General features: G+C 37.4%; 1 protein-coding gene across 1 annotated transcript; it reads left to right on the plus strand.

Moving 5' to 3' along the window:
* Positions 1–2,685: 2,685 nt before the first annotated feature.
* On the plus strand, positions 2,686–9,819 carry LOC131955235 (uncharacterized). Its single transcript, XM_059319258.1, has 4 exons — positions 2,686–2,758; positions 5,013–5,744; positions 7,863–7,989; positions 8,396–9,819. Exons 2-4 carry the CDS (start codon positions 5,507–5,509, stop codon positions 9,774–9,776), a joined length of 1,746 nt encoding a protein of 581 aa, XP_059175241.1. The 5' UTR covers positions 2,686–2,758; positions 5,013–5,506; the 3' UTR covers positions 9,777–9,819.
* Positions 9,820–13,298: the final 3,479 nt, after the last annotated feature.

A 13,298-nucleotide genomic window follows, 5' to 3' on the forward strand; every position in this document is an offset into this window, starting at 1 on the left:
CCATATATGGGCTCTCGATAAAATAGTTACTGAGGAAGATCTTGAGAACATTGAACAAGAAATGGAGGTTGCCATAAATGCAACGACATCCTCAGCTAACACATCTACTCCCGTGGCGGAACGTCCAGACCATTTGCGTGACGATTATGTGGCCAACAGATTCTGTATAGTTTGTGAAAAACATTGTAGTGCAGCTCATTCTTTTGGATACTGTGGCAACGATGTCCATGCTATTAGTGGAACACCCAATGAAGCAGACGAAGGGTACGGAGGGAACATTACCTGCAGATTGTGTCACAACAAACAAGATATCATGGAACACAGGTCAGCAGCTCATACTGGCTTGAAAACTCAAGGTGCTAAGATGCTTAAAACATCAAATACAAAATTTAAAGATGGTGAAGTGGGTGACAATGTACGCATCCGTTTTCCAGATGTTGACAGAGGTCACGGTGATCCCCGAAGCGTGATTGCAGTTGTCATGAGCGTCGAGGGCGGTTTCTACAAACTAGCAACGGCACATGGTGTTCTAAAACAACTGTATGCTAAAAGTGAGTTTTCAATTCTTCACGAAAAACTGCTCTTATTGTCGTCAGTTGGCACTGAAGAAAAATCACTACGAACCATCGCATCTTCAAAATCATTGACTGGGGGCCAAGGCTACACTCGCTGCTATTGCACAACTAAGTGCACAACAAATCGCTGCAAGTGTAAAAATAACAAGCTGCTATGATCCTTACGGCATAAAAAAAAAATCTGCTCATGATCTTCTAATTCGGACTTTGGCCGGTCGTCCCTAGCCAGATGATCTTCTATATAAGACTTTGGCCGGTCCACCATGGCCAGTCCGCGGACTGGCCGGCCAAAGACCGAAATCAAGAGCTATTTCAGACTTTGGCCGGTCCACCATGGCCAGTCTGCGGATTGGCCGGCCAAAGGCCGAAATCAAGCAAAGTTTCGGACTTTGACCGACCTATGGGAGGCGATATTGGCCAATGCGCGGATTGGCCGGCCAATCCTAGCATTGGCCGACTTCGGGCTTTGACCGTAACATATATATATACAAAATTTATTTTAAATTTATATTAAATTTCAAATATCAAACACGAAGAACATTTCTAAACGATATCAAAATATGAAGGCAAAAGTTATTTATTTATTATACTGTGAAACTATCCTATTTCTGATTGTATGTTTTGCTTCATTGTTAAATAAATAAAGATAGCGCAAGTCTGCATAGGTTTATGCCTACTTCTATGTATGCGCGTTTTGTTATGTGTGAGTCTCTTGACCGCTTGTGTGAGAAAAACTACTTTATCCGAGTATTTGTGTAAATATACACACATATATTAGGTGGTACTGTGGTGTTTCTGTATGCATTCATGTTAAATGACTGTATAAGCTACAAGTCGCTATCTTTGCAAATGACTAATGAAGGCAGTCGTGTATAGTCTCAAAGTGGAGTCAAATTTTTTTTTAATCCTGTATCAAAATAAATATGGTTATTAAAAACCTGCCTGTTTGATGTTTGGCTGGCTTTACTTAAGATAGGATGTATTTGATGCGTGAACCCCGAGTAGCCACACACGACTAGTCGGAGGACATTTTAAAACCAGCTACCAATCTCTAGCAGTATACGCTTTTAATGAGGAGTGGGGGTGACATCCCCTCCCTCCCCCCACCATTTGGTGAAAAGACAGAAATACACACGCCTTAGTGTCGCCAGTGACTAAAGCGAAATCTAGCTCTTAACAAACTAGATTTCTTAGGGAAAAAAAAAGCAGGCCGCGAACAGTCATCACGGTAGTAAGTGAATATAGTTTATAAAGGTTTGTGTATACAACAACTGGGAGATGAGGGGTGTACTCCACATAATAGTTTCCTGCGAAAAAATGACACTTTTTATAGCATTTAAATAATTGAAAGCAACAAAATATATAAGCTGTAGCATAGAAGTATCTAGTACATTGAGCAGGTGAAGTAGAGTTCACCTATTTATGTGACCACAGCATGTAAGGGGATAGTGTGGTCAGCATTTACTAGGCCGTCTATGATTTCTCCAACATGAGTCAGGTATCCAAAAGAGCTGAGTGAACCACAGCATGTTAGGGGATAATGTGGTCAGCAGTATACTAGGCCGTCTTCGTTTTCCCCAACATGAGTCAGGTATCCAAAAGAGCTGGGTAAACTCATGTACAGGGACCCGAACACTTAACTTTCTGGTTAGCAAAATACTCTCTACCCCTCTACCACGGCTTTCCCTAGGAATAAGATATCATCTTTACATTTTCCACGTTTTTAACATAACCATGTCGTTCAAGGAGGTACAAAATTAACATTAGAGAAACATGACTAAGTGTTGAATCATAACAAAACAATGTTTGTTTTTAAATAGACGTCCATGAATTAAAAATAAAGTTAGTTTACAATTGTGCGACGGTTTTAACCGTAACATTGTTACCGGGAAGTGTAAAGTATAGAATACCAAGGCTTAAGTGGTTCAGTTTTTATAGAAAAAAAATGTTCAGTGTTTGTAGAAGATTATCTAGACAGGAAGATATTTTAATGACACACTTAAAGTTTCTAATGAAACACTTAAGTTTATCTAATGCCACATTTTGTGTTGAATTCCAACACTTCATAGAGATGACTTTTGGTACGAAATAAATATCGGTTCGTAATTTAATCGAAAGGTTGAACAGAACGCTTGACGACACATCCTGTGGGGAAAGAAATAATCGATTTTCGGCCTTCTCGAGTAATGGATTTTAATTAGGATTCGATTTGCAAGTATTGTAATCATGTCATAAAATAATACGTCAAATTTTATTGTATAGTACGGCGTTACCAGATGGTAGCGCGAATGACTCTAATCTGTGAGTTTTTGGTTCGGATCTTGAGCTTTTATCCAATATGCTGTGATACGTATCCAACTTAGGTTTAGTAAAAGTAAGAAGACCACACTATCCATTCTTAAAGTGTAGCTTCAGAATGTTAAAAATATTTAGTGTCAGTGTTTCTTTCAGGCCTTTTTTCTCTAAAAGGTGGAGGGGCATTTTAATCTATTTCCGGTGAGGATTGGAGACTCGTAGAATATATTTTCGACATAACTTCTATTTTATTCGGGTGGGGGGGAGGGGGGGGGGCAAAGGCATTAGACGGGTTTGGTACGGCAGAGGGGGGCAATTCACCCCTAAAATATACTTTGAGTATTGTAGTGTTTGGATAGCCATTCTTTAAAACATGGATACAACAAACTATAACATCACGGCGTGGAGTGGATTGCACATGTTAATGTGTGTTATAAATTTCTAACCATTAATCGATTTCTTAGTGGATTAGCGCTAGAGCGAGCACGATTATGTAGGACGTTCAGGAGTTTAACCAGCTCTAATGGGTACCTGATTCAAGTAAGGTCAACAAAGACGGCTGTGTATAGTGCCGACCAGACTATGACCCTGTATCCCGAGGTCAATAAAACAGGTGAACTCTACTTCATCTGCCCCATGTATATTGATCATTGACGGACATATTCTATTGGTGTAGATGGTGTTGAGTTCATACGATTCTTGAGATAGTGTAGTCAGCACTATGCCTAGCCGCCTTTACTTTATACAGCGTGTCAGGTACCCATCAGAGCTGGGTGGACTCAAGGACGTCCTACAGTCACAAGTCCGAGCTGAAATCTGAACTCGAGACTTTAGGGTTAACAGCCAAACACTTATTTCACTAACGTTACCATTATTTCCTACCAACCGCGTACTTGGAGCGTAATCTACATGTGTATGAGAAAATAATTGTACAGCATAACAGGAACAGCACTTGACTTTGAGTAGTTTATCAACGCCTACATCGTGTATAAAAAGTACTTGGGTATTTTGGTTTTGTGTTACATGTTTTATTGTTAAAATACGTAAAACAACGTTTGTGAGCCTTGATAAAACTGGATATTTTCAGAGTCTGTTGTGCTAGAAATTTATTCGAATTAATTTTAAGTATTGGACAATGTTATCATTTCTACTAACCTGGTAAGCTTTAACCAGTGTTTCTTCCAGACTTTTTTCTCCGGGGGGGGGGCACTTGAAATTTTCGGGGGGGGGGGGGGGGGGAGGCGGTAGACTTTCTTCGGGGGGGGGGGCGGCGGACACTGTTAAAATTATATATTTTCTATATAAATTATATGAATTTCATTTCGTTCCGGGGGGGGGGGGGGGGGGGGGGGCGGTAGAATTTTTTCGAGGGGAGGGGGGCGAAGAGATGCCTGGAAGAATCTCTGGCTTTAACTAAAGATTTTTTTTGTAGAGAAAACATTTAACTAATAGTATTAGTATTGTTTTAAAGTATCCGATTATTTTTTGCGATAAAAATTTAATAGAAATAGTTGAAAAGATACGCTGTATTATATTTGCACTGTATTTGACGAACTTATGTTTAATGCAGCGAAGTTTAGATAATATTGAAAAGCGAGTTAACCTATCTTTAAAGATTAAAAAATTAGCCTTTCTAAAATTTCCAATACATTAAATTAATTAATAGTGTAAATAAATTTTAAAATTTTAAAAATTGTGTCAATTTTCATGCGTGTTTCTTGTAAAAGCTGAATTATTATAACTATTTTCTAGCTTCCAAAATAAGAAAGCTGAATGTATTGTGGAATAAGTTAATGGCTGTTTACATATTATATGTTTAAAATTGTTCAGGTAAACACTGAAATTGTATGCAGCCCTCCAGTAGCGTAGCGAGGGGGGGGGGGGGGGGCGGGGGGACATATGTCCCCGGGCGCCGACCTTAGGGGGCGCCAAAATGGGTTGGAAAAATAAATTGAAAGGTTGAGGGGGGTGAAAGTCGAAAGTTTGAGGGGGGGGGGGGGGGTGCAAATCGAAATCTCGAAGGGAGGGGGGTGCACAAATCGAAAAGTTTGTCCCCGGGCGCCGGGAAGGGTCGCTACGCCTCTGCAGCCCTCGATGACATCTTTACAGTTTCAAATCTGATCAAAATTCTTTTTTTTTAAGTTCATAGGATGATTGCTCCAGGACAGCAGCAATAAATATCATCTCAGTCTGAATAAGCCCACAGACTCATTGCATTCACGCAGCAACAAGTAAGCTGATCAAGCCTGGAAATCCATAGGCTCATCGCTGCTACACAGCATTAAAAAAAACAATATGTAGAAGTATAGAGACTCGTTACTACAAAACAGCAATAACAAAGCTGATCAAAATCTATAGAAGTATAGAGACTCAATGTTACCAAACAGCAATAACAAAGCTGATCAAAAAGCTGTAGAAACATACATAGTCGTTTTATATCATGCATCAGCAAATAAACATCAAAGTCTGTAGAAGTCCAAAGGCTCATTTTAACTAATTTACAACAACAGATCAATACATACTGTAGATAGAGTTGTTGCTATTACACACATTTAACCAAGCTGATCAGAACTAAAGAAGCCGACCAACACTTCACCACAACACACTTTTTTTTACCCCACATCTGAGATCTCATCATGACTCACAACCTCTCTCAAGCGAACATCACAGCCTACCTCAACCAACTTCAGAGGGAAACCACACTATTGATGATTCCTTCTCTCATATTTTTAATTGGATTAGCCGTCGTCGGCTTGATCGGGAATTCCCTGGTTCTGTTCGTTTATTTACGGAAGTTTACGAAAACTGCCGTCGGAGTCTTTATCGTGACGATGGCAGTTTCAGACCTCTTGACTTGTGCCGTGCTTATACCAGGTGAGTTGTCGTTAAGTAGAGAAGTCATGTCCCTTTGTTTGTCATCCATGTTAATACTTTTGTGCGAGTTATTTAAGGTTTAGCGTATATAAACAGCAAATACAAAAACAGCAAATACATAACATTAATATTATTACACCGATGGTTAAGTGTACTTTTCGTTACAGTCTCTAAGCAGAAATCTGAAGTTAAGTGGGAAAGAAATTTAAAAAAAAAAAAGAGAATAATATACTGTAAGAAAACAAACTATTCAATTTATCACTATTACTGAACAAAATATGATGTGAGCGAGTGCCTCTACAAACAATTTAATCAATTAAGCCTACTTGCTAAACAAAATCTGATCCTAACTTTTACTACTCTAGCTTTAAAATCATGTCATGTTTGCAACTATACCTGTTTCAAAATATTTACTGTATAAATCAAGTATGGCGAATACTATTCCTGTCATAAGCAATGATAGGACAAACAGAAGAACTCTACTTCTTCTGTACAACTAAACATTTGTCCAAAATGATAATTTACTATGTATTTATAATATGTTAATAATACATGTATTTTAGGTTGTTTGGTGTTTATTTTTCAGTGGTTCTACTCTTTTGTATTAATATTTCAATGGGACTAACGTCTGTGTCAATGTTTCAGTGGGACTACTTTTTTGTGTCAATTTGTAAGTGTGACTACATTTTTGTGTTAATGTTTCAATGGCTCTACGTTTTGTGTCAATTCAATTTGTCTGCGTTTTGTGTCAATGTTGCAGTTGGTCTACTTTTTGTGTTAATGTTTCAATGTTTCTACTTTTGTGTCAATGTTTTAGTGAATCTACTGTTTGTGTCAATGTTTCAACGGGTCTACGTTTTGCGTCAATGATTAAGTGGGTCTACTTTTTATGTCAATGTTTTAAAGGGTCTACTTTTTGTGACAATGTTTCAATGATTCTACTTTTTGTGTTAATGTTTCAATGATTCTACTTTTTGTGTCAATGTTTCAATGGGTCTACGTTTTGTGTCAATGTTTTAATGGGTGTACTTTTTGTGTCAATATTTCAATGATCTTCATTTGTATAAATGTTTTAGTGAAACTACTTTTGGTGTCAATATTTGAGTGGTTCACTTTTTGTGTCAATATTTGAGTGGTTCTACTTTTTGTGTCAATATTTGAGTGGGACTACTTTGTTATCAATGTTTCAATGATTCTACTATTTGTGTAAATGTTTCAATGATTCTACTTTTTGTGTCAATGTTTCAATGATTCTACTTTTTATGTCAATGTTTCAATGATTCTACTTTTTGTGTCAATGTTTCAATGATTCTACTTTTTGTGTCAATGTTTCAATGATTCTACTTTTTGTGTCAATGTTTCAATGATTCTACTTTTTCTGTCAATGTTTCAATGATTCTACTTTTTGTGTCAATGTTTCAATGATTCTACTTTTTGTGTCAATGTTTCAATGATTCTACTTTTTGTGTCAATGTTTCAATGATTCTACTTTTTGTGTCAATGTTTCAATGATTCTACTTTTTGTGTCAATGTTTCAATGATTCTACTTTTTGTGTCAATGTTTCAATGATTCTACTTTTTGTGTCAATGTTTCAATGATTCTACATTTTGTGTCAATGTTTCAATGATTCTACTTTTTGTGTCAATGTTTCAATGATTCTACTTTTTGTGTCAATGTTTCAATGATTCTACTTTTTGTGTCAATGTTTCAATGATTCTACTTTTTGTGTCAATGTTTCAATGATACTACTTTTTGTGTCAATGTTTCAATGATTCTACTTTTTGTGTCAATGTTTCAATGATTCTACTTTTTGTGTCAATGTTTCAATGATTCTACTTTTTGTGTCAATGTTTCAATGATTCTACTTTTTGTGTCAATGTTTCAATGATTCTACTTTTTGTGTCAATGTTTCAATGATTCTACTTTTTGTGTCAATGTTTTAATGATTCTACTTTTTGTGTCAATGTTTTAATGATTCTACTTTTTGTGTCAATGTTTCAATGATTCTACTTTTTGTGTCAATGTTTTAATGATTCTACTTTTTGTGTCAATGTTTCAATGATTCTACTTTTTGTGTCAATGTTTCAATGATTCTACTTTTTGTGTCAATGTTTCAGGTGACGTGTACGACCTTTTCCATCAGTGGGACTACGACCAGAGACTACTCTGTCAGATGAGAATGTTCGCCTACGCGGCTACCCACGCAGTTGCATCCCTTGCTTTGATAGCCGTGGCTGTGACGCGGTAAGTGACGTGAAAAATAATCTCAGTTAGGGGGGGGGGGGGGGGTTATGTCCCAGCTCTTTGTGGTTAATAACTGATTCGTTTGTCTTAAATCATTAAGGTAATTACTTGCAGTCAATATTTTAAAAAAATATGTCTGTTATGTTCAAATACAGTATTTCTAAGAAAATGACGTATTTATTGATTTTTTAATGTATATCAATCTTTTTAATTTTTACTAAAATTAATGTAAACAAAATTAGAAGAGAAATTTCCTTCACCGGTCAATGTGGTGGCTTCATTTTAATATAGCCCTAAACAATCCGCAGTGAATGTTTACAAACTATATAATGGGCCGAATTTATATAAATATAAAAATATTTTTGATATTTGTTGATTTTATACTTTTTCTCTTATTACTTTCCAGATACTTAAAGATTTGCCGACCATTTGGAAGACAAGTAACCATAACTCATGCGAGAGTATCTTGCGTGATTATGACAGTTTTGTCCCTTCTTTACTCTACGCCATACGCCCTGGTCCACGGTATTCAAACAAGGAACACAACTCTAGAAGGAGTTCAAGGTCACTACTGCGCGTTTGATGACGAATACGTCGCTACCACTTGGCCGAGGGTCAACTCTGGAATTTTTATCCTGGCGTTTGTTTCGGTATCGACCCCGCTTGTCACCTTGTACGGTCTGATTTGGGTCAAGGCCAGGCACCATAGTAACCGTCGCGTGGCGACAGGGGGAGTAACCAAGGGAGATAACAGTTTAAAGAGAGATAACTCAATCAACAAAAAGCCGTTCGTGGGTAAGGTGTCGGAGTCGGAGAATTCGCGCTGGTCATCAAGCTCCGATATCAACCAGCTTAAACAGGAAACGGAGCTTAACTTAAACAAACCTTCAACAACTATGGAACGAGAGTGTGTTAAACGGCTGACTTATCCATACACGGCTCCAGATTCCAGCCGGTCGACGATTCTGGAATCTAAGCTGATGTCATTGCCAAGAGGATGTCGAATCCTTTCAACCTTGGACACCGCTAGACACACAACGAATCGAAAATCCGATAACCCCGGAAATGAAAACAATACCAGTGTTATCCAAAAACTTGTCATTACAGAAGAACCGTCAAGTTTATCAACAAAGTCTATTACTTCTACAACCAATGATTCCTTAGGAAACCAATCAAATAGTAATAATGAACATAAAGTTGCAAGCGGTTTACTTTGTAGTAAACTTGAAGACGTACCCTCACCTTCTAGACGAAAAAATCCGTTTTGTAGACACTCAGATCTGGAATCAACAAGCCACCAAACTCAATCTATCACCGAGACTGAAGAAAACTCTATCTCTGAAAGTTACATCACAGCGGAATCAAGCAACAGTGACACCGAAATCTCCTCTGAAAGTGTTATGTTAAGAAAGCTAGGATTAGCTAATCACGTTAATCTGGCGTGTAAACCTCAAGAGTCTAAAAGCCGCCCAGGTTCTAAAAATATCACTAACTTCAAGAAAGAAGAGTGCCCAAAACGGAAACCTCGCGGAATAGGGAAGGCAACTTGTATGTTACTTACAATAAGTCTACTATTTATACTTGGGTTAATTCCCTTCCTTGCTTTGGACTTGTTTAGAAATATCTTCCCCGAGTCGTATAAATCACTAAGTCCAGTCGGTCTGTCCTTCTATCACCTATTTCTCAGGACCTACCTCATCACAGTCGCCGCAAACCCAATCGTCTACGGATTCTGTGACGTCAAGTTCCGGAAAGAATGTTTAAAATTGTTTAAATGTAATACTTAACCTTCGTATCAATGCTATATTTATGACATTCTTTTAAGGTAATTGCAGACATAACATTTCTTGTTTTGATGTCAAGTCAAAAGATATGTTACGGAATAGCTAAGCGAAAACGGTGGCTTGAGATATTTAGCTCTACTCAGAGGCGTAGCGAGGGGGGGGGGGGGTGCGGACCGCACCGGGTGACACCATTTAGGGGGGTTACACCAAGGCAAAAAATAGCAAAATATAGAGAATAATGATAATTCCACTTAATTACGTGATTAATTCGAGTGCTAATTCGATGTCACAACAAAATATTCTCATCATTGTAATTTGCTGGACATCAAACAGAATAGTGTAGAGGTATTTTAAAAAGCGAAAAACTGAGTTGATACATACTAGTTCTGATAACGCAATACACCGAATTATAAAATTTAAAAAAACACGCAATAAAATAGATAAGTATGCAACTTTATGTAATAATATGTTACATTTTGATAAATGATTTGTGTCAAGTCATCTTAACATCGTGATTTGTTATTATTCCCACAATGCCACTTAAAATCAACACACTCAAACATCTTAGTACTTAAATTCTTCCTTTTAATTGCCGATTTATTACATAGATTTTCAAACCTCGGAAGAAGTTGACAATTCAAGTCATCGTTGACAATCGTGTTTTGTCAGTCAATACAATGTTTACACTTCCTCAATGACTCAGGAGTTTCGTTGACGGAATCATCTTTTTTCCGAATCGTGTAATGACTTCAAGCTAAAACCAAAACAACTTATAAACTACCAAGTGTTTAGTACATATAATTATATTGTTAAACATTATTATTTTTAAATTATTATAAACTTTTGGTGCAGTCATACGTGTTGCGTTACCTTTGATGCAGGGGCGTAGCGAGGGGGGGGGGGGTGCGGACCGCACCGGGTGACACCATTTAGGGGGGTTACACCAAGACAAAAAATAGCAAAATATAGAGAATAGTGATAATTCCACTTAATTAAGTGATAAATTCGAGTGCTAAATAGTCTTTTAAGAGGTGCAAATCGAAAGGTTGATGGGGGGGGGGGGGGGTTGGGGTGCAAATAAAAAATTGAAAGTTTTTCGCTACGCATTTGGGGGGTGACACCATTAAGTGCCGCACCGGATGACACCCGACTTCGCTACGCCACTGGCTCTACTTTAACAGAAATTATATTTGAAGCCCTTTAAGTTACTATAGATTTAATGTGCGCGAAAGTTAATCTTCGAAACGTTCGATGTTGTGTATCATGGTGCAAGACTTTAGAGCGATGTTTGGACAAGTATGGCAGTTTGTTTTTAAAAAGTGAATCAAAGTCTTTACACAAAAATAATAGATTTGCATTCGACTGTTTTAACTAAAGGATTGTTTTTTTAACTTAAAGCACGTTACTTGTACATACATAATATGAAACTAATAAATAATGGGCTTCAATTGTGATGTTTGTATGCAAGAGATGTATTTCATACTGGGCTGAAAGAATAAAGTGGAATATTTTTATAAAGATATACATACAAAAAAAGGGGGGGGGGGGGGGTAATTGGCACTTATGACAAGACAGTACATAGACTATAACATAATTCAATACCTTTAACGATTATGGTAATGATAATAATGACAACAATGCTAATATTAATAGTAATAGCAGAAATCATAACAATAATGATAATATTAATAATAATACATTTATAATATTTAAAATATAAAAAATACACACAACGATACACAAGTATCATAAATAATCTCAGCATCCGTCCACTCCACGTCTTCTCAGATGTTCAACTTCAAAACAACAGCAATATACTAACATATTTGTTTAATTAAACAATTAAAAAAAATATACTAACAACATATGCACGAAGTCAACGGAGGAAATATGTCAAGGACTAAACACCATAGTGGGCAGGCGTGGTCTATAGGTAGAGGGTTATACTGCTAGCCCGAATGTCTCGAGTTCGAATTTAGGTTCAATTCAGTAGAGCGTCTTTGAATCAACCCAGCTCTGATGTGTCACTTACTCAAGGTAGGGAAAGTAGAGGCGGCTGGTCATAGGGCTAGCACTCTATCCCTTAATATGCCAAGGTCGCAGAAAAAGGTGAACTCCACTTCAGGTTCTAAAAGGGAAATGCATTTTTTATTTTTATTTTAACATGAGGTATGTAATATAAGTAGTATATTAGGTCACTTTTGGACCGCAGGCGCAGGCGCTGGGTGAAGGAGCCATGGGTGAGCAGGAGGTGGAGCAGGAGCAGGAGCAAAGGATATATAGGAAAATACTCCCCCAGCCTGGTACAATGACATATAGCAAAATACTCACCCACCAGGCGCAGCCTGCCGCAGCCTGGTACAACGAGATATAGTAAAATACTCCCTGGGGGAGGTGGAGGTACACCGACATATAGTAAAATACTCATCCATCTGGGTGAAGGTGGGTGAGCAGGTGGCGCAGCCTGGTACAATGGGATATAGTAAAATACTCACCCACCTGGGTGAGGGTGGGTGAGCAGGATGCGCAGCCTGGTACAACGACATATAGTAAAATACTCACCCACCCTAGGGTGGGTGAGCAGGTGGGGAAGTAGGTCAGTAGGTCACCTTTTGGTGACCTTGTGACGTAATCATTGACCTTGTGACGTCATCATTGACTTACTTACGTAATTTTAATGAGTTTTTTAATTAGTTTTAATGAGTTTTTAAAATTTTAATTAATTTTTGACCTAGTTACGTAATTTTAATGTATTTTTTAATTAGTTTTAATGAGTTTTTAAATTTTTAATTAATTTTTATTAACTAGTTACGTAATTTGATTTTAATTACTTTTGTTTATTTATTTATTTGATATATTTCTTTTCTTTGTTGTTTAATGTTGTTTATTTATTTGAATGTATGTATGTTTTAAATAAAAGACTAACACTAGCATGTACTAGAACAGTCTTTGTATAGGGACCATTCTCCAACACAACGAACGTTACAAAAATAGAACATCCATTAAAGATAACGATCAGCCACAGCTGTTACGTATCGACCCGCCCGCGAAGTTTTCTCACCGCTGCCCGTTTTAATGGGAATGTATTGATCGCAGCCGCTGGGCCATCACTCCTAATTAAATATTGTTATACTTCGCCTTAATTACCATAATACTTGTTGTTTAATTTAATTACTTTGTATAATTTATTTGTTTGAAATTCATTTTAATTAGTTTGCTTTTAATTTCTTTGTTGTACGCCGTTTGAAATAAAAGACTAACACTAGCGTGTACTAGAAAGTGTCATTGTGTATAACATCCATTTAACCACAGCTGTTACTTATTAGCGACAGCTTGTACTTATCGATCCGCCCGTGAGCCTCCCCGGCGCTCCCCGTGGTTGCTTAATAGCGGACTCACTGAAGCGATCACAACAGGTAATTAATCGAAACCATTAAGTCCCTCTCCGCGTTAAGTGTGGCGACAGCTGGTGCTGTAATTAGTCACGGCTCTCGGCTTTTTTCATTAGACTTCAGCTGTACATGA

Source organism: Physella acuta, unplaced genomic scaffold, assembly GCF_028476545.2.
Source record: "Physella acuta isolate Inbredline_101_S28 unplaced genomic scaffold, ASM2847654v3 ptg001058l, whole genome shotgun sequence".
In the NCBI taxonomy this organism is placed as follows: domain Eukaryota; kingdom Metazoa; phylum Mollusca; class Gastropoda; family Physidae; genus Physella; species Physella acuta.